This window comes from Spermophilus citellus, assembly GCF_964194105.1.
Source record: "Spermophilus citellus genome assembly, chromosome: 4".
Lineage (NCBI taxonomy): Eukaryota > Metazoa > Chordata > Mammalia > Rodentia > Sciuridae > Spermophilus > Spermophilus citellus.
This window is the reverse complement of record NC_138185.1, coordinates 135987703-136007023: the sequence shown is the minus strand read 5'-3', so window position 1 is coordinate 136007023 and position 19321 is coordinate 135987703. Positions and strand designations below refer to the sequence as shown.

Sequence of the window (19321 nt, the reverse complement as noted above, 5' to 3'; positions counted from 1 at the left end):
ACTAATTTGAATGGATGATGATTTTAAGGGATATTGAGGGGTATTATAATCTAGTAGAAAAAAGCACAGACTTTGGGCAAGTTACTTAACTTCTCTGTGCCTCAGTTCCCTCATCTGCAAAATGGGACCAATACTGGTAACCAACTCACAGGGTTGTTGTGAGGATTAAGTAAGTACATACACATAAAGCACTTAATTAGAACCTGACACACATTAAATATTCAATTAATATTAGCTTTTATTATCATTATTATGTCAAAGGTATTTAAAAAATAAAGCACCTAACTCCTGATGTGATATAAGAAATGTAACACATTACCTAATTATTATTCTTAACCAGGTACATGTTTAACATTAATCAAATCATGAGGCAACAATAAGATAAATTCACAATCCAAAATACTACACAAGACAATTGGCCTACATTCCTCAAACAATTAGCATGAACAAAACAAAACAAAGAGATTATTCTAGATTAAAACAGACTACAAAAAACTTGACCAAAATAACACATGAAACATGTTTGGATCCTGAGTGGGGAAAAACAAAATCCACCTACTGAAGACATTCTAAGAAAAGTTGAAGAAATACGTATTTTATATTAGATGATATATTCCTGAATTATTATTAACTTTCTTTAGTATGATAATGGTATGATAGATATATAGTAGAGTGTCTTTAGTTTTAGAAAATACATGCAGAAAAGCTTAGGGATGACATGTCAAAATGCCTACAACCTATTTTTAAATGTTCAGCAAGAAGAAAAATAAAATAAAAACCAGAGATAGAATGAACAATGTGGTCAAGTGCTAATAAAAATCAAAATAAAAAAATAAAGAAAAGCAGCCAACATGGCATGTAAAAACCTATTTTACATGTGGATAAATTGTAATATAACCAAATAAAACTAAATACAACCTCACTCCCAAACTTCATTCAAAGAGTATTTTTTTCTAATTGCATAGATATGAAAAGAAATGCTCAAAAAGATATTAATTAAATAATACATACCACCTGGGAGTTCTATGGGTTTTCCCCTGTGCTGTGTTAAGGCGGTGGATTTCTGGACACAGGCCGATAATACCATGGCATTATTTTCTATTTTCACCTCTTGTTCTTCTTGGCAGAGGATGCATGTCAGCACCTCCTTTTCAGTAACAGTTGGACCCCGTTTAGGACCCAAAGCAATTCTAGAGTAGTCACTGACTGCTGGGGTGCTACCAAAAGAAATGACCAGAAATGAGGACATATGTTTTGGTCACTTATCTTTATACTTTGGTAGATTTTAAGTAAATGTAGGTAAAAGCTTTAAAAATAAAAATAAAAATGATATCTAGGAATATTATCTTCAAAGCTTCCCCCTAATATTTCTGGCTTTAATTAATTGATTTTCTTATTAGAAATTACATTTTGTGATGCTAAGTGCAAAAAAAGCAGATCATGAAATAGCATATATATTTATTATACCAACAAATTGGGTTATGTCTTTTTTTAAATATAAAAGTAATGCATACTTATTGATAAATTTTGGAACATCTAGACAAAAAGCTCTATAATTAAGAAGAAAAAGGTGTAGGAAATCTTCCTATATACTCCTACAACCTAGCAATAACCACTAGTAACCCTGCATATTTTTTTTTGCTTTCAGAAACATTTATAAAATACATTTGATATAATAAGATTATATTACATATACAGATTTACTTATATCTTGTTTTATTCATTTACAAAATTTTTTGTCATTTTCTCATGAGATTAAAATTTCTTCAGAAACATTTTTAAATGGCTACATAGTATTCTTATACTATTTGTGACACAGTAGTTTTTTTAATTCCCTCTCATTAGGCATTTAGGCTTCTATTTCTATTTTGGTAGATGTTAAAACTAAAAAACTTACATCTTAATGATGTAGCTATACTTAGGATTTACTCTTAATGGGCTAGCAAATCTTAGGATCTACTAATGTGTGCAATAATCATATATAAATAAGAGAAAACATTTATAATCACTGATTATGATACTAAGCACTATTTCAAATACTATAATTATGTTTACTCAATCCATACAACAATTCTGTGAGGTAGGTATTACAATTATCTTCATTTTTCAGTGGAAAAAGCTGAGGCCTAGAGACAGTGAAGAGAAAGACCCTGTAATTCATCACCAGTAAATAGCAGGACCAGTATTTAACCTGTGAGGCCATGTTCTGAACTATACTGCAATATTATCTGTTCAAGAAGCTCTATGATATATAGTGTATCATTTAGCAAACTAGAAATAAATGTTCACCTACATAAATGAGCTTACACGATATGCAATATTATGCAGTTTGTAAAACGTAGTTCTCAATAGGTGTGGTACCACCTTCTAGGAAGCATTCGGTAATAAATACATAGTGGAGATTTGCTTTTTGGTTGTCATAGGCTAGTAAGCACAGTATGCTAAGTATCCTGTAATCTGTGGAACAGTCTTGCATGAAAAAAAATGGCTGCCCAAATGCTTCAACTGAGAAACACTAAGCTCACTGTGTATGAAAGAACACATACATATCTTCAAAACAATGAAGTGAAAATAGAATATTGCAAGATGTACATATAACATAATTTATGCAACTAAAACAAAAGGCTGAATGACAATATAGAATTCCTATGGTTATACATATTTTTATGTAATAACAGTAAAAATTCTGACAAAAATACATAAAATTTATAAGCAGACGAATATCTAAGGAAGAACAGAAAGTTATCCAGGATTTGAGCTGGTACTCAAATGGAACTTCGGCTTTATCTCTAATATTTTTAAAAGGAAAATGTATTAATGCAACTATGTAATTAAAGTTGTGACTTTTGAATAGGAAAAGACTACAGATACAAAAAACTAAAGCTCTAAAAGATCAATATATGTCTACATGTAGACTTCTTTATGGCTAAATATCATAATTAATGTTAAAGAAATAGGAACAAAACATGTGAAATAAAATTTTAAAGAACTATAAATCAAAAAGACAAGAGCAAAGAATTCAAAGGATAACAATAGGCAATTTGTAGAAGATAAAACATAAAAGGTGAATAATCATATGAGATATTAGCTCAACCTAATACTACTAATAAGGAAAATTTAGTCAACATGTTTTTTGTTTTGTTTTGTTTTGGTGGTGCTGAGGATCAAAACCAGAACCTTGCATATGCTAAGGAAGCATTCTACATCTGACCTACATTTCTAGCCCATAAATTTTAAATTTTGATAATACCAGATATTTTCAAGTAGTGATAATAAGTATTGGTAAGAATGAAGTAAACAGGCATGCTCATACACTGTTAGATGTATAAACTGGGAGAGTCAGTTTGAAGGGAATGTGGTCATATCTATTAAAACTTTGACCCATATCTTTCCCTTTTTGAATTTTACCATTGAGAATTATTTGCACAAATGCACAAGGAGACTCATACAAAAAATTTCTGATCTGGGGCTGGGGATGTGGCTCAAGTGGTAGCGCGCTCGCCTCGCATGCGTGCGGCCCGGGTTCGATCCTCAGCACCACATACCAACAAAGATGTTGTGTCCGCCGAGAACTAAAAAAAAATAAATATTAAAAAAAATTCTCTCTCTCTCTCTCTCACTCTCTCTCCTCTCTCACTCTCTCTTTAAAAAAAAAAAAAATTTCTGATCAATTATAATGAGGGATAAGGGAAGCAACTAAATGTCCAAAATCGGATAAAATATTGTACATCTGTGCCATGGCAGACTATGCAGCAGTCATAAAGAATGATACAGAATTCACACTATAGATCTATATGTACTAATGTGAAAAGATTTATAAGATACTGAGAAAGCAAAGAATAGAATAAAATGTATGCTGAAATAAAAACAAATCACTAAAAAAAAAAAAACACATTAAAAATACAAGACTCTCATTCATTTTTTTTCTTTAATCAGGAAGAGTCAAATAGGAACAATGAAGCTAAGTCTTGATTATGCAGATATTAATCTCCTAGTACACAAACTCTAGTCCTGTTCTCATCTACTCTCCAAAAGAAGGTAAGAATCATTACATTTGACAATTCGTTATTTATGTAAATGTTTACAAATGCATTAGGAAGAGGTAATCTATAACCATTGTTGTTTGTGGAAAAAGATCAGGATCATAGAGGATAGTATGAGGGAATTTTATCCATTATTTGAATTGTTATCTTTTTTTGTTTTAAATATTTATTTTTTAGTTATAGTTGGGCACAGTACCTTTATTTATTTTATTTATTTTTTATGTGGTGCTGAGGATCAAACCCAGGACCTTACATGTGTTAGCCAAGCGCTCTACTGCTAAGCCACAACTCCAGCCCATTTTGAATTGTTTTCAATGAGAAAACATTAATAAATTACATATTCAATTAAGCAGGCAATAAAAATAAATAATTAAAGCCATTAACTCTGAGTATAACTTTGCTTACTTCTCACTTCTTCTAAAGAGTATGCTGTTGATACATAATATTTAGAAAGTTCAAAATTTTGTTTGTTTAGTTCTTCTTTACTTCTGGTTTTATTTATTTATTTACCTATTTTTTAATTTTTTAGTTGTAGTTGGACACAATACCTTTATTTTATTTACTTTTATGTGGTGTTGAGGATCAAACCCAGGGCCTTGCATGTGCTAGGCGCTTGCTCTACCATTAAGCCACAACCCCAGCCCTACTTCTGGTTTTATTACACTACAGTTGGCCAAGGAAAGCTTACCTTCATATCTCATTTTTATTTATTTAATTTAATTTAGTTAAGGTGCCATTATTGAACTTGGGGCTTCATATGTACTAGATAAAAGCTCTACCACTGACCTCTATGTCACCAGCTCCCTTTTAATTTTTAACTTTAAAATAGCCATTATTCATTATGGTCTTCATCAGCATTCTCAGCGTCCTGATTATTGACCTATTGCACAGAATACAATGTGTCTACTGCTTCTGAAAACATACAATTTCCTAAAATTACCCATAACACATGTTGTTTTAAATAAGAGTGAAGGTTTGTTTTTAAAAATAGGCAATTTGTAGAAGATAAATTTTAAATATTTATCTTCTACAAATTGCCTATTTGGGGTATTTTCAATATTTAAAATTTCTTGGAATACTTTTTCAAAGTATTATGATTTTTCCTTCTCCCTCTTCTCACTATGTATCATATAACATCCCACAAGGCATGGCTCAAAAGATTATCCAATTTCCCTCAATATGTAATCAATATATAAATGTGTATCTAAGAATGCCCAAGCTTGTATGGTAACAGGATAACAGGGGTTGATTTCTACTTTTACTGTTCCCACTTTTGTCTTTTCCATTATTATAAAATATGTTTTGGAAAATTATGATTTAAAGTGAGTATTTAATTTTATCTCCAAAAGTTGTTAACTTTTATTTTGCTTTGTTTTACCTTTCTTCTTCCATAATGGAGTCTTCTTTCCCAGGCATTTCTGATGTATTGTCATACATGAGTTTGTGAGTTTCAATGAAGTTCTTCTGTAAGGCAGACATCTGAGCCATGATCTTCTGGCGATGTAGCCTAGCAGCTTCAGCTTTTCTTTTTCGTTCTGCTTTCTCTTTATCGTGAGTAATCTGAATATTAAGAAATCACAACAGCAGTTAAGATCTACTATTAAAAATTTACATACTGGCTGAACATCCCTTATATAAAATGGTTGGGACCAAAAATGTTCCAGATTTAAGATATTTTGAATTTTGGGATACTGCAAAGACTTCATCAATTAAGCATTCCTAATCTGAATTCTGAAATGCTCCAAAGTTTTGGATTTCAGATTTTTGAATTAGAAACGCTCAATATGTACACTGTTCAGTGACAAAATTTCTTTCTTTCTTTTTAAAAATATCTTTATTTTACTTTTATGTGGTGCTGAGGATTGACCCCAGAGCCTCAAACATGGTAGGTGAGCGCTCTACCTCTGAGCCACAACCCCTGCCGGGTCGAAAAATTTCTTAAGAGTAAGATTCTGAAAAACTTAGTAACTAAAAGGTCTACTTTCAATTTAATGTTTCAAAATTAACATCATTACTTCAACTTTTCTTCTGTTATTACATCATTTATTCAATAATTTAATGTAAAAGGCCAAGGCCAAGTACCTTAATTATTCAATAAACTGCTTTTGATGTTCAACGCAGGCACATTAATAGATGAAATAAAATTTTAAAACCATTTGTCAAACAATCAATGAAATTGAAACAATTTAAACCAATTTAATGTCTAACACTTCTAAATGCATTGTTATGACTGAAAACTTTAACAGTATTACTGAGATGTATTTGGTACCTTTTGATTTTCTATTTTAACTTAAATCCAGTGTGCTTTTCTTTTAGAAAGGACAGTTAATAACCACAAATAAAGATACTCTAATAATTTAATGACCTAAACATTATTACATTTTATTGAGTAGAAGATGTACCACTACCTTATATTCCTCCAATGAATGTATATTGGTGATTAAATCATGAGATGCCACTGACTGTGATGTATATCCTACTTTTAAACATTAAAAAATTTTGTGTGTGTGTGTGTTAGGGGTTGAACCACTAAGCTTTTGTTTTTATTTTGAGACAGGGTCTCAATAAGTTGCTAAGCCTAACTTGTGATCCTCCAACCTCAGCCTTCCAAATCACTAGAATTACAAACATGTATCACTGTGCCTGGCTAAAATATTTTTTAAATTAATAAAATATGGCATTTCTTGTAGAATTCCACTGTACATCAAGTTTCTCTGCTTTTGTAAAATAAATAAATTATACTGAATAAATATCTGTCAAGTTCAGAATAAATAAAAGTTGGACAGATCTTACATACATATATACATACAATAAACAGGTTACTCCTAACAAAAAGAAGTAACTTCTTGTTCAAAGACAGAACAATGTCACTATTGTTACAGTGTTGTTACCTCATCATTCTTAATAGATTCCAATCCTGAAGTAGTTGCTATAATTAAACAAGATTTTTCTCTTAATCTCTTCACTGTGTCAAACATCTGTAAGAAAACCAACAAAAAATTACAAGATTTGGTTAAACTGACCAGAAGGATTAAAAAAAAATTTATAATCTTATTTAGTTATCATGTCTCTAAATGTCTTGAATTTAAGCTATTTAGATTTATTGGGGGGGGGGGGAGTGACCCTAAAAATCACTTGGCCAATGAGCAATCAGCTGAGTAAGTCACTTGTAATAAACCAGCTGATTCAGTCTGTACCTGTGACCAAGCTTCTGTTGGCTTCAATAAAATTTGCCAGGAAAAAAATTTTTAATTTAAAACTTTTTTTTTTTTTTTTTTTTTTTAAATATGGGCTGTGTTGCCCAGACTAGTCCCAAATTTATATGCTCAAGCTATCATCCTGCCTTAGCCTCAGGAATAACTATGGCAACAAATGGTATACACCACAACACCAGGCTTAATATAACATTTTTATTCTTTTTTTTCTTTTTGGCCATATTAGGGATTTGGTGCATGCTCAGCAAGTACTTTACCACTAAACTATATATATATTCTCAGCTCTTTTGAAAATTTTCAGACAGCATCTCACTATGTTGCCCAGGTTGGCTTTGAACTTGCAATCCTCCTGCCTCAACCTCTTAAGCAGCTGGGAGCAAACACGTGCCACCATTCCTTGCTAAAATAATATTTTTAATGCAAAGAGATAAATAAAGGCAAAGATATGAAATGAAAAGTCAAATACCCATTCTTGACCACAATCCTTATCTCTGAAAGCAATTACTAAAATAAAGATAATTATTTGTTTCTTGGGAAAAAAATCACTATAATACAGTATGTCTGGGGGTGGAGTATACCTTAGTGATAGATCTGTGTGCTTAGCATGCCTGAGGGCCTAGCTTCAATCCCTAGCAGCAGCAGCAGCAAGAACAACAAGAACAACAACAAGAACAATAACAAAATGAATTGAATAGTTCCTTCATACCTATTGGTCCCATATCCATGGATTCAACCAATCATAGATCAAACATATTTGGAAAAAAAAAAACAACTGCATCTGTACTGAACATGTTCAGACTTTTTTCATGTCCTTACTCCCTAAACAACTTAACCATTTACATAGTTACATGGCATTAGGAGATATAAGTAATCTAAAGATGATTTAAAATATATGGAAGGGTGTGTATAGGTTATATGCTAATACTTATGCATTTTAAAAAAATATATTTTTTTAGGTGTAGATGAACACAACACAATGCCTTTATTATTTTTTTTAATGTGGTGCTGAGGATCGAACCCGGGTCCCACCCGTGCTAGGCAAGCACTCTACCGCTGAGCCATAATCCCAGCCCAATACTTATGCATTTTAAAAAATATTTTTAATTGTAGATGGACACAATACCTTTATTATTTTATTTATTTATTTTTATGTGGTGCTGAGGATCAAACTCTGTGCCTTACAAGTGCTAGGCAAGTGCTCTACCACTGAGCTACAACCCTAGCCCCATACTTATGCATTTTATTTTTTTATTGATTTTATTATTTTTTTAAAAATACACGAAAGCAGTGGAATGCATTGCAATTCTTATTACACATATAGAGCACAATTTTTCAGCACTTGGCATCCAGAGATTGGGTAAGATGGAGAGGAAGGGGTTACTGAGGGACAACTGTACACAAGAGTCACACATCACTTTACAGGGATATGTTCTGAGAAATGTGCTGAGTGATTTCATTATTATGTGAATATCACAGAGTACACTTATACAAAATAAGAGAGCCATGATGTAACTAGGCAATAAAATTTTATGGGATAACTATCTTTATGTAGTCTGTTGTTGACTGAACCGTTATGTGGCATATGACTATATATCTATATATCTATATATCTATAATACTCACAAAAGAGATCCTACTATATATACTATTTCATACTCCCATTTTGTACTTGATCATTTATCTTTGGAGACATTTCCACAACAGTATATACAGATGTATGTACATGCATCTATCTATCTATTGATCGTCAATACTAGGAATTGAATCCAGGGGTACTTATTCACTGAACCACATCCCCAACCCTTTTTTATATTTTATTTCAACTGAGTTGCTTAGAGCCTCACTAATTTGCCAAGGCTTTGAACTCATGATCCTCCTGCCACAGACTCCCAAGCTACTGGGATTATAGGTGGTGTGCCATCGCACAGGACTACCTCACTATTTTTAACAAATGTCTATGTTTTGGCAATAGGATGATATATCCATAAAACAATTTTATACCTTGAAGAAGACTTAGTCTCATGTGGAAAAACTTCCCACAAAGAACACTCACAATACAGATTCATAATAAACACCTGGGTAAGATATCTGATTTTTTTTTCTAAAAGCAGATTTTTGCATATTTTGGTAATGAACTCTGATATTCTAATAGAAAATAAATTTGGGGGAATAGATATCCGATTTACAACACTATGTCTACTGCATATGAATTGGACTAAATAACAGTTCAATCTACTTTCTAAATAAAGGTGGGATCATTATCAACTTCTTTTGTTTTCTGTTTTGATTTTATTTAAAAAAATAATTATACTGGTAAGTTTAACACAAATACTAAATATTCGTGCAATCTACTTCAAGAGAAATCTTAGTAGGGTCATTATCTTCTAGTTGCATATCTTATTATATCAACTTCTTTTAAAGATTATGTCTAATTAAGTAGAAAAATAATTTTGTAGGGTTGGGATAATGTTTCTCAGCAGTAGAGCACTTGCCTAGCATGTGTGAAGCCCTCAACCCCAGCACAATTAGAGGGGGAAAAAAATAGAAAAAAGTACATATCAGCACAATGATTTCCAATTGATGAGAATTTAGGAAATTATTTCCTTTTCTGTATATTCTAATTATCAAAATAACACTAGCTGTAAACATCAGAATGAATATAGTAAACAAAGAAGTTCCATAATCTGGGATTAGAGGAGAATGTCGTATTAAATGTTATTAAAGTAACATTTCTGGTCTCTCTTCACACCCTTTATTCTCTTCTCCCCCAACAAGTTCAAGCACCAAATCTAGGAGTCATGTTTTATTCCTTAATTCCCCTCATTCCTTCAATCAAATCTATTAGTGAATATTACAGATTACCTTCAAAGTATACTTTCATCAGGCCTGCTCTGCAGCATCTGCATCTTTGTTCAGATAATGCTCACTTCACCAATATTAATGCAATAGTCTCTTAGTAGTTTCCCTGCTTTTATGCTCATACCCTGTAAGCTTTGTATTACACAACAACCAGTCATCTTATACAAATATAGATCAGATTTATAATTTAAAATCATTAGATTGTGCTCTCTTTTCACCACTTTTATTCAACATTGTTCTTGAAACTCTAGCCAGAACAATTAGAAAAAGAAATTAAAGTGATACAAACAGGTAAAGAACTCAAACTTTATCACTATTTACCAATGACATGATTATATATTTAGAAGATCCAAAAAAAATCCACCAGAAAACTTCTAGAACTAATAAATGAATTCAGCAAAGTAGCAGAATATAAATTCAACACCCATAAATCAAACACGTTCCTATATATCAGTAATGAATCCACTAAAAGAAAATTAGGAAAACTACTCCATTCATAATAGCTTCAAAAACAAAAACAAAAACAAAACCTTGGGAATCAATCTAATAAAAGAGGTGAAAGACCTCTACGATGAAAACAACAGAGCACTAAAGAAAGAAAAAAGGTCTTAGAAGATGGAAAGATCTCATGCTCCTGGATAGGCAGAATTAATATTGTCAAAATGGCCATAAAACCAAAAGCGTTATACAGATTTATTGTAATTCTTATTAAAATCCCAACAACATTCTTCATAGAAATAGAAAAAGCAATCAAGAAATTCATTTGGAAAAATAAGACACCCCGAATGGCCAAAGCAATCCTTAGCAAGAAAAATGAAGCAGAAAGCATCATGATACCAGACCTTAAACTATACTACAGAGCTATAGTGACAAAAACAGCATGGTATTGGAATCAAAACAGACACACAGACCAATGGTTTAGAACAGAAGACACAGAGACAGACCCACACAAATGCAGTTATCTCATACTAGACAAAGGTGCCAAAAACATTCACTGGAGAAAAGATAGCCTACTCAACAAATGGTGCTGGGAAAAACAGAAAACCACATGTAACAAAATGAAATCAAACCTCTATCTCATCCTGCATGAAACTTAACTCAAAGTGGATCAAAGGCTTAGGTGCTACGACAGAGACCCTGTGCCTACTAAAAGAAAAAGTAGGCCCAGATCTTCACCGTGTTGGCCTAGGATCTGACTTCTTTCACAACACTCTTCAACCTCAAAAAATAAAATCAAGAATCAATACATAGGATGGATTCAAACTAAAAAGCTTCTTCTCAGCAAAAGAAACGAACTGAACAGACATTTCACAGAAGAAATACAATCGATCAACAATGTATGAAAAATGTTCAACATCTCTAGCAATTAAAGAAACTCAGATCAAACTACTCTCAGATTTCATCTCACTCCAGTCAGAATGGCAATCATCAAGAATATAGGCAATCATAAATGTTGGTGAGGATGTGGGAGAAAAGGTATATTCATACATTGCTGATGGGACTGCAAATTGGTGCTACCTCTATGGAAACCAGTATGGAGATTCCTCAGAAAACTTGGAATGGAACCACCATTTGACCCAGCCATCCCACTCCTTGGTTTATACTCAAAGGACTTAAAATCAGCATACTATAGTGACACGGCCATGTAAATGTTCATAGCAGCTCAATTCACAATAGCTGAACTACGAAATCAACATAGGTGCCCTTCAATATATGAATGGATAAAATGTGGTAAATATATTTGATGGACTATTACTCAGCTTTGAAGAAGAATGAAATTATGGCCTTTGCCAGCAAATGGATGGTGTTGGAGAATATCATGCTAAGTGAAATAAGCCAACCCCCTAAAACCAAAGGCCGAATGTTCTCTCTGATATGCAATTGCTAATTCACAATAGAGGAGTGGGGCGCTAGGGAAGACTAGAGTTACTTTAGATTAGGTAGAGGGGAATGAAGGGAGGGGAGGGAAAGTGGGGATAGGAAGGATAGTAGAATGAAACAGACATTATTACCTTATGTACACATATGACTGCATGACTGATGTGATTCTACAACATGTATAATCAGAAAAATGAGAAATTATACCCCATAAATGTATGATAATTCAAAGTGCATAAATAAATTCTACTGTCATGTATAACTAAAAAAAAACAAAAAAAATTTTTTTTAAATCACTCAATTGTTTCCTACTGTCCTCAAAAGTACAAATCTTCCTCTTTAATTTGACCCATAAGGTCTATATGATCTGGTACATGGTTGCTCCTTTGACTTTATTCCTACTTTTCCCTCCCCTTCCTTCTTATTTTAGTTAATGATGGGCAACGTATGACAGTGGTCCTACAAGATTATAACAAGACTAAAAATCTATTGCATACGGACATGTAAAAGTATAGCACACACAATTAGGTGTAGCAAATACTACTTGATAATGATAATAAATGTTATGGTTCATGTATTTACTATACAACACTTTCAAAAAATTGATTGATTTGTGGTGCTTAAGATTCAACCAAGGATGCCTCATGTATGCTAAGTATGTGTTCTACCACTGATCTACAGCCCCAGCTCCTATATTATGCTTTTTATTATTATTTTGGAGTGTTCTCTAGTTTACTATAAATAATATACCATGTTACACTGGCAGCAGTCTCATGTTTTGTGTTTTTTCAATTTCTTGATTGCACAGGAGGCCACATTAAAGGACTGACTTGGTTACTATTAACTTTGTGCAAATAAATGCCAAGATGTTCAAATAAGAATGAAATCACGTAATGATGCATTTAATAGAATGTATCCTCATTGGTAAGTGACACGCGACTGTATAAAACCAATATCTGATTAGTTTACATTTGTAGTTTACCTGGAGTATCCATGTTATCATGTCCTTTTGGCCTTCTAACTGGGGAATTCCTTTGAGTTTTTCTAAAAGCATTTGTATATTCTGAGCATTCATGGCTGAACTTCCCAATCCTTTTTTAAAACACAAAATTACACATAAAAAACATCTTTATAATTATGTAAAAATTACAATTCTTAATTAATGTTATACTGATAACCAGGGTCTGCTAATCATTCCCTTAATTCCCCAGTGGAAGATTATGCAATTACATAAAAGTACTGAGTTAGCATTATATGAAATGATAAGTACAAAATTTAAAAATAATGTATGTGTGCTTATTTCAAGTCTCTTTCCTATGTATTCCTCTGGTACTGCTAAGCAAAAGCTACCCTGAGGACTGTCTCTCACATTTCCTTGGCTAACTGTCTAAGCAAAAGTGTTTCAGAAAGAAAATATATATGTGGAAGATGTTATATCCATTAACCAAACAGGTTTATGATGTCTTCAATGATCCAAAAAATACAATGTGTAAACAGAAAATGAGATCCTTTTCTTTCAACTATTGGAATGTCCCTGGAATATCTTTGAGAAATCTATCTTAGTCAGGTAGCATTTAATAAAAATCTAATCTAAACCTAGTTGAAAACAGTACAAAATGAATATATTTTCAATAAGACTTCTGCAATCATTTAAAATTCAGAAATATTAATATCTTCCACATATGGACAATATGAATATTATGGTTGATGCATCAATATTTAGAAATATTGAGACAAAGAATCAAAGTAAGAAACCACTAATACTCTCTTATCCCCTCTCCCCCAAAGCAGCAGAAGGGGGAGATAATACAGTAAGAGATTACAGTAGGTATTAAAAAATATATTATTATACTGAAAAATATTAATTAAAAACTAAAGATTCTACAGAGAGACAATTTCAAGATTTCTACATTTTAAGGTCTAACAGATTAAAAATACTTAATATCTAAACTTTCAATTACAAATTGGCAATTAGATGGATATGTATTGAAAATGATACTCAAACATACTTGAAGCCTTATGGTAAAAGTCAAATGTTACTTCTTCTTCAGGGGCTTTTTGAAGCTGCTGCTTCTCTTCTAGTAAACCCAGTGCCAGAATGTGAAATGCCTGAAGGAAGAAAATGAGAAATCTTTAAAATTGTGCTTCTTCCGGTAATTATATTTTAATTGGAGGTATTAAGAATAAGCAACCTGACAGGTAAAAAAAAAAAAAAAAAAAAAAAAAATGGGCGAAATTTATAAACAAGCAGTTCAATGGAAAGAAATGATGAAAAATGTCAATCCTCACTTGAAATTAAAGAAATATGAGTTGAAGCAAGATAATCTCACTTTTTAGCTATTTAAGAACAGCAAAAGGGGTTGGGATTGTGGCTCAGAGGTAGAGTGCTCGCCTAGCACGTGCGGGACCCTGGGTTTGATCCTCAGCACCACATAAAAATAAATGAACAGAATTAAAGGTATTGTGTCCAACTACAACTAAAAAAATAAATATTAAAAAAAAAAGAAAGAAAGAAAAAGAAAAGAGAGGCAAAAAGCCAGGACATGCCTCTAATCCCAGCAACTCAGAAGGCTGAGGAAGGAGGATTGTGAGTTCAAGGTCAGCCTAAGCAAGGGAGGCCCTGTGTCTAAATAAAATATAAAAAAGGACTAGAGATGTGGCTCAGTAGGTAAACTCCCCTGGGTTTAATCCCCAGTACCAAAACCAAAAGAGTAGAAAAACTTTTTTAAAAAAATTTAATATTTATTTTTTAGTTTTTGGTGGACACAACATCTTTGTTTGTATGTGGTGCTGAGGATTGAACCCGGGCTGCACGCATGCCAGGCGAGCGCGCTACCTCTTGAGCCACATCCCCAGCCCTAGAAAAAACTTTTGAGTTTAATAAAATATATAGCTGGCAAATATGTTGGGAAATTTTTTTACTGTGCTGGTGATGGGCAAGTAAAATGGTGTAGGCCAATTTGACAATACCAATAAAAAATGTAAAAGTACAAACCCTCTACTAGGAATTAGAATGACAAATACATTTATTTAAGTATTAAAAGATGGGGGCTGGGGTCGTGGCTCAGCAGTAGAGTGCTCGCTTAGCACGTGTGAGGCCCTGGGTTAGATCCTAAGCACTACATAAAAAAATAAATTAATTACTTAAAGGTATTTTTTAAAAAAGTATTAAAAGATGTCTGTACAAGGGGGCTGGGTTTGTGGCTCAGTGGTAGAACACCATTTTGCAAGTGTGAGACCCTGGGTTCGAACCTCAGCACCACATAAAAATATATAAACAAAATATATTGTGTCCATGTATGACTAAAAAAATATTTTAAAAAAAGATGTCGCTACAAGGATATTCATTTTAAAGTTCTGTTTTTTGGCAAAGACCTAAAACCAAACTAAATGTCTATTAATAGGTGACTAAATCCATGATAGTATAACTATGCACAGAATATGCAGCTATGATATGTGAACCAGACTTACTATGTGCTATTGTTAGACTGATTTCCAGAATATGCAAAATTTTAACAGGGTGCATCTACTACACTGGGCACTAGGAGAGACAGAAATTTTAAATTGATTTCAAACGTGTTTCTACAGTATGGAATTTTATATTACATGTACCTAATGTAACAATAATTGAGATACACATATAGCATGACAGCATTGAGAGCCTGTAGACCAACAATCAAGGAAAAAACTTTATTTAGCTAGGTGCTAAATAAATATACAGTTATAGCTACTACAAAGTGGCATGATTGGGTAATTGTAACAATACTGAGAAAACAATTACTGCAAGGCACAGTGGCACCCCTGAAATCCCAGCAGCTCAGGAGGCTGATATAGCAGGATCATGAGTTCAAGGTCAACCTCAGCAATTTAGCAAGGCCTTCAGTAATAACTCAGTGAGACCCTGTCTCAAAATACAAAATAAAAAAGGGTAGGGATGTAGCTCTGTGGTAAACTGCCCCTGAGTCAAATCTCCAGTCCATAAAACAAAAAAGAAAAGGAAAAAACAAACAAACAACAACAACAAAAACTGCTTCTACCTGAGCTAACTCTCATAACAACTCTACAAAATAATTATACTCATTTTATAATAAGAACAACATTACTTGCTCTTATATGGGAAGCGGGGAAATCCATGATTCAAGCCTAGACCATCTATCTTCAAATCTTAAATATGTTGTTTTCTTTTCTTCTTTTAAAAAAACATTTAATTTTTAGTTATAGGTGGACACAGTATTTTTATTTTATTTTTATGTGGTGCTGAGGATTGAACCCAGTACCTCACACATGCAAGGCGAGTGCTCTACCTCTGAGCCACAACCCCAGTCCTGTTGTTTTCTTTTAATACAACTGAAACAAAAGATTTTTAAAAATCATGATGCAATAGTGACACTTCTATCAGGGGTACACCTGTTTTGTTTTCATGAGCCTTTAAAAACATAAATGGTTCTCAAGATTTGGGATAATAAAAACAGGAGAATGTATCACTAAAGAAAATTATGCTACATGTAAATTGTTAATGACCCCTAAGTATCAGTTACTCCATACATGGTTCTGACTGAAGTTAAGACAGGGATTTTCTCCTAGGACTCAATAAAGAAAAAATGTTTCCGGGGCTGGAGTTGTGGCTTAGCGGTAGAACACTCGCCTTGCATGTGTGAGACCCTGGGTTCGATTTTCAGCACCACATAAAAATAAATGAATAAAATAAAAAGGTATTGTGTCCAACTATAACTAAAAAAAAAAAGTTTCAGGCAAACATACCATTTGGAGCATCCCTTCAGTCCACAAGTTAGAATCTGTATCTATTGCCCGTTCAAATATGGTCCTGAGGATGTACATCATGATATCACAGTTGAGGAGGTTCACAACTTTGCTGAAAGCAGGACAGAACTCAGGAGGTGGTGGTGGTGGCAGTGCTACAGAGGGTGGGGAATATATGGGAAAAGAGACAAACAGATACATTCGGGGGGTTATTCTGCATATACTAAATTGAAAAGTTAAAAAAAAAAGATGTGCAAAACATATGAGTTTTTGCTAGTTTTACAGCACTGAGAATGTCAATGTTAAAGAAAATGAAAGTTACTATATCAGTCCTCTAAAATAGTCTCCACTTGCTATCAATTTAAAATTCTATCACCATTCATGTTGTCCACATCTTTATACATGAAAAAGCAAAATGGTCTCTGAACTTTCTTTAGTTGCCTACTTTCCAAAACTAACAAAAAGAAAATATACAAAAACCACACACCTCCCCAAAAGCAAAATGAGTCAATTCAGAATCTCACTTTTTACCTTCATCTTTATTTTCTTGTTTTCTCCTTTTCTTCTGCATATGTTCAGCCTATTTAAAAAAAAGTACAAAACAAATGAAAAAATGTCTAAAAGTTGGCAGAAAAGATTTACCCACCTATTCAAATACTGTATATGCTGAAGCATGTATTCAAAATGTTACCTTATCCTAGAACCAAAATAGCTGTCCTAAAGGAATCCATTGCAAAATAGATGAGAAATGTTCCTCATCAAGTGCTTAGTCTCTATTCTGTTCAGTCTAAAATAGTTCCCTAGTACCTATTTGTATGTGGCACTATGTGATGGTCAGTAAGTTATTTATTTAAGGACAGAATCATGCATCACCTCAACTACTTAGTTAAGGTCAAATATAAACTTAACACCATCCTTCAGGGAACCAATAGATATTATTATGTGCTTATTGAAGTGATGCAATATATCACCTATGTAAGTATTCTTACCAAAAATTGAATAATTAGTCTGATGCAGGATGTAGGATATTCTAAAAGACAACTAGCTTGTAATTTGCAGAAAAGTCAATATTATAAAAAACAAAACAGATAAAATACTTATCCTAAATTAAAGGAAGCTAAATGAAATATGACAACCAAATAAAGGGCATGATCATGAAATGCATGCTGCTTCACTGAATCCTCTTCCCTGTAGACAGCTATAAAAGATATTTCCAGTATAAACAGGAAAATCTGAATATTGTCCATTCAACTAGATAACATTATTGATTTAATCTTAATTTCTTGGGTGAGATAATGCCCTCTATTAATTGGGACCAGTATGAAACTACATAAGAATCAGGGACTTTTTGCTGGACTTTAAAAACATTAAGCATTTAAGGTCTATTAACTGCAGGGGGTACTTTTTCCTACCTTGCTATGCTGTGTTTTGGAGTAATGATAAAAATACATGTTGAAGTCTTTTAATGATTCATCTTTCAATTCATAAACTCCATGGCCTGATACACCTGGTTTCCTAAATAAAAAGAAAATAGAGAGGTAAACTGCAGTGAACTACAGCACAGTGCACTAAGGTTAAATATAAAATGGTAAGGAGATACCACATCCTTAATAATCTGTAGTTGAAAGTAGTGCTGAATCCTGTATATAGTACTATAAAGAAAAGCACCGAAGCCAAAAGAAATATATTTGCTCAGAACATTAACTAATTTTGGGTTTCTGTCCAATTCTTAATATATCACTCAACATTATTAGAGCAAAAGAAAAGCTGCATCCTCTCTTATAAGTTGTCTGAAACTATATTTTTTAGTTGACGAACCTTTATTTTATTTACTTATTTATATGTGGTGCTGAGAATTGAACCCAGTGTCTCACACATGCGAGGCAAGTGCTCTACCACTGAGCTACAATTCTAGCCCCCCAAAATAATAATGTATCCATAAACATAATACTAAAACAAGTAGAAATCCATTACTAGTATCCATTTTTCAAATCTAAAGAATTAATCCAATTAAGATTTTATTCCCATTTAATTCATCCTGAAGAATAAAAGGATTATAAAATTATGTTTTAACTCTACTAAAGATAAATGTAAAATTAGCATGTAAGTAAAAATTTATGGAACAATAAAGTCTGGCTTCAAACTAAGGAGAGAGACTAATGGAAAGGTTTGTTGACTATCTAATCACCTATTATTATAAATGGGTATTTTTCATTTACTTGCCCAAAAAACGAATTTCTTCAACAAAAATATACTTAGTACCTACTGTGTTCTCATTCTCATCCCTTCTAATCTGTATTCCATTCTTGGGTGTTCTGAAGAAAACTTCAGAGCTTCTAAAGTATCCATAGCATAAGAACAAAGATCAATCTACCTCTCAGAATAAGCATAAATATGAGGCACTTACTTAAATATGGCCACTTTGTTTATGACATTCTCTAAGCCAGTTTCATTATTTTCCTGTTGAAATAAACATTTTTGTCATTTTTACCTTTATATATTGATTTTCTTTTACTGTGAATTGAAATATATTTTCAACTGCATCTCTGGGGTACTTTGTAAACA

The 19321-nt window shown here is 32.7% G+C and overlaps 1 protein-coding gene across 3 annotated transcripts in view; it reads right to left on the bottom strand.

Moving 5' to 3' along the window:
• UBR1 (ubiquitin protein ligase E3 component n-recognin 1) overlaps nt 1-19321 on the bottom strand; it is a 147484-nt gene that overhangs the window by 41903 nt on the left and 86260 nt on the right. For all 3 annotated transcript variants that reach the window (XM_081291719.1, XM_081291718.1, XM_081291717.1), the window contains exons 22-30: nt 19164-19216; nt 18169-18271; nt 17288-17336; nt 16757-16911; nt 14005-14104; nt 12978-13087; nt 6935-7021; nt 5422-5603; nt 1012-1217 (exon numbers count right to left, since the gene is read on the bottom strand). In XM_081291719.1, coding sequence (XP_081147845.1) covers nt 1012-1217; nt 5422-5603; nt 6935-7021; nt 12978-13087; nt 14005-14104; nt 16757-16911; nt 17288-17336; nt 18169-18271; nt 19164-19216 — 1045 coding nt within the window. The remainder of the gene's footprint in view (nt 1-1011; nt 1218-5421; nt 5604-6934; nt 7022-12977; nt 13088-14004; nt 14105-16756; nt 16912-17287; nt 17337-18168; nt 18272-19163; nt 19217-19321) is intronic.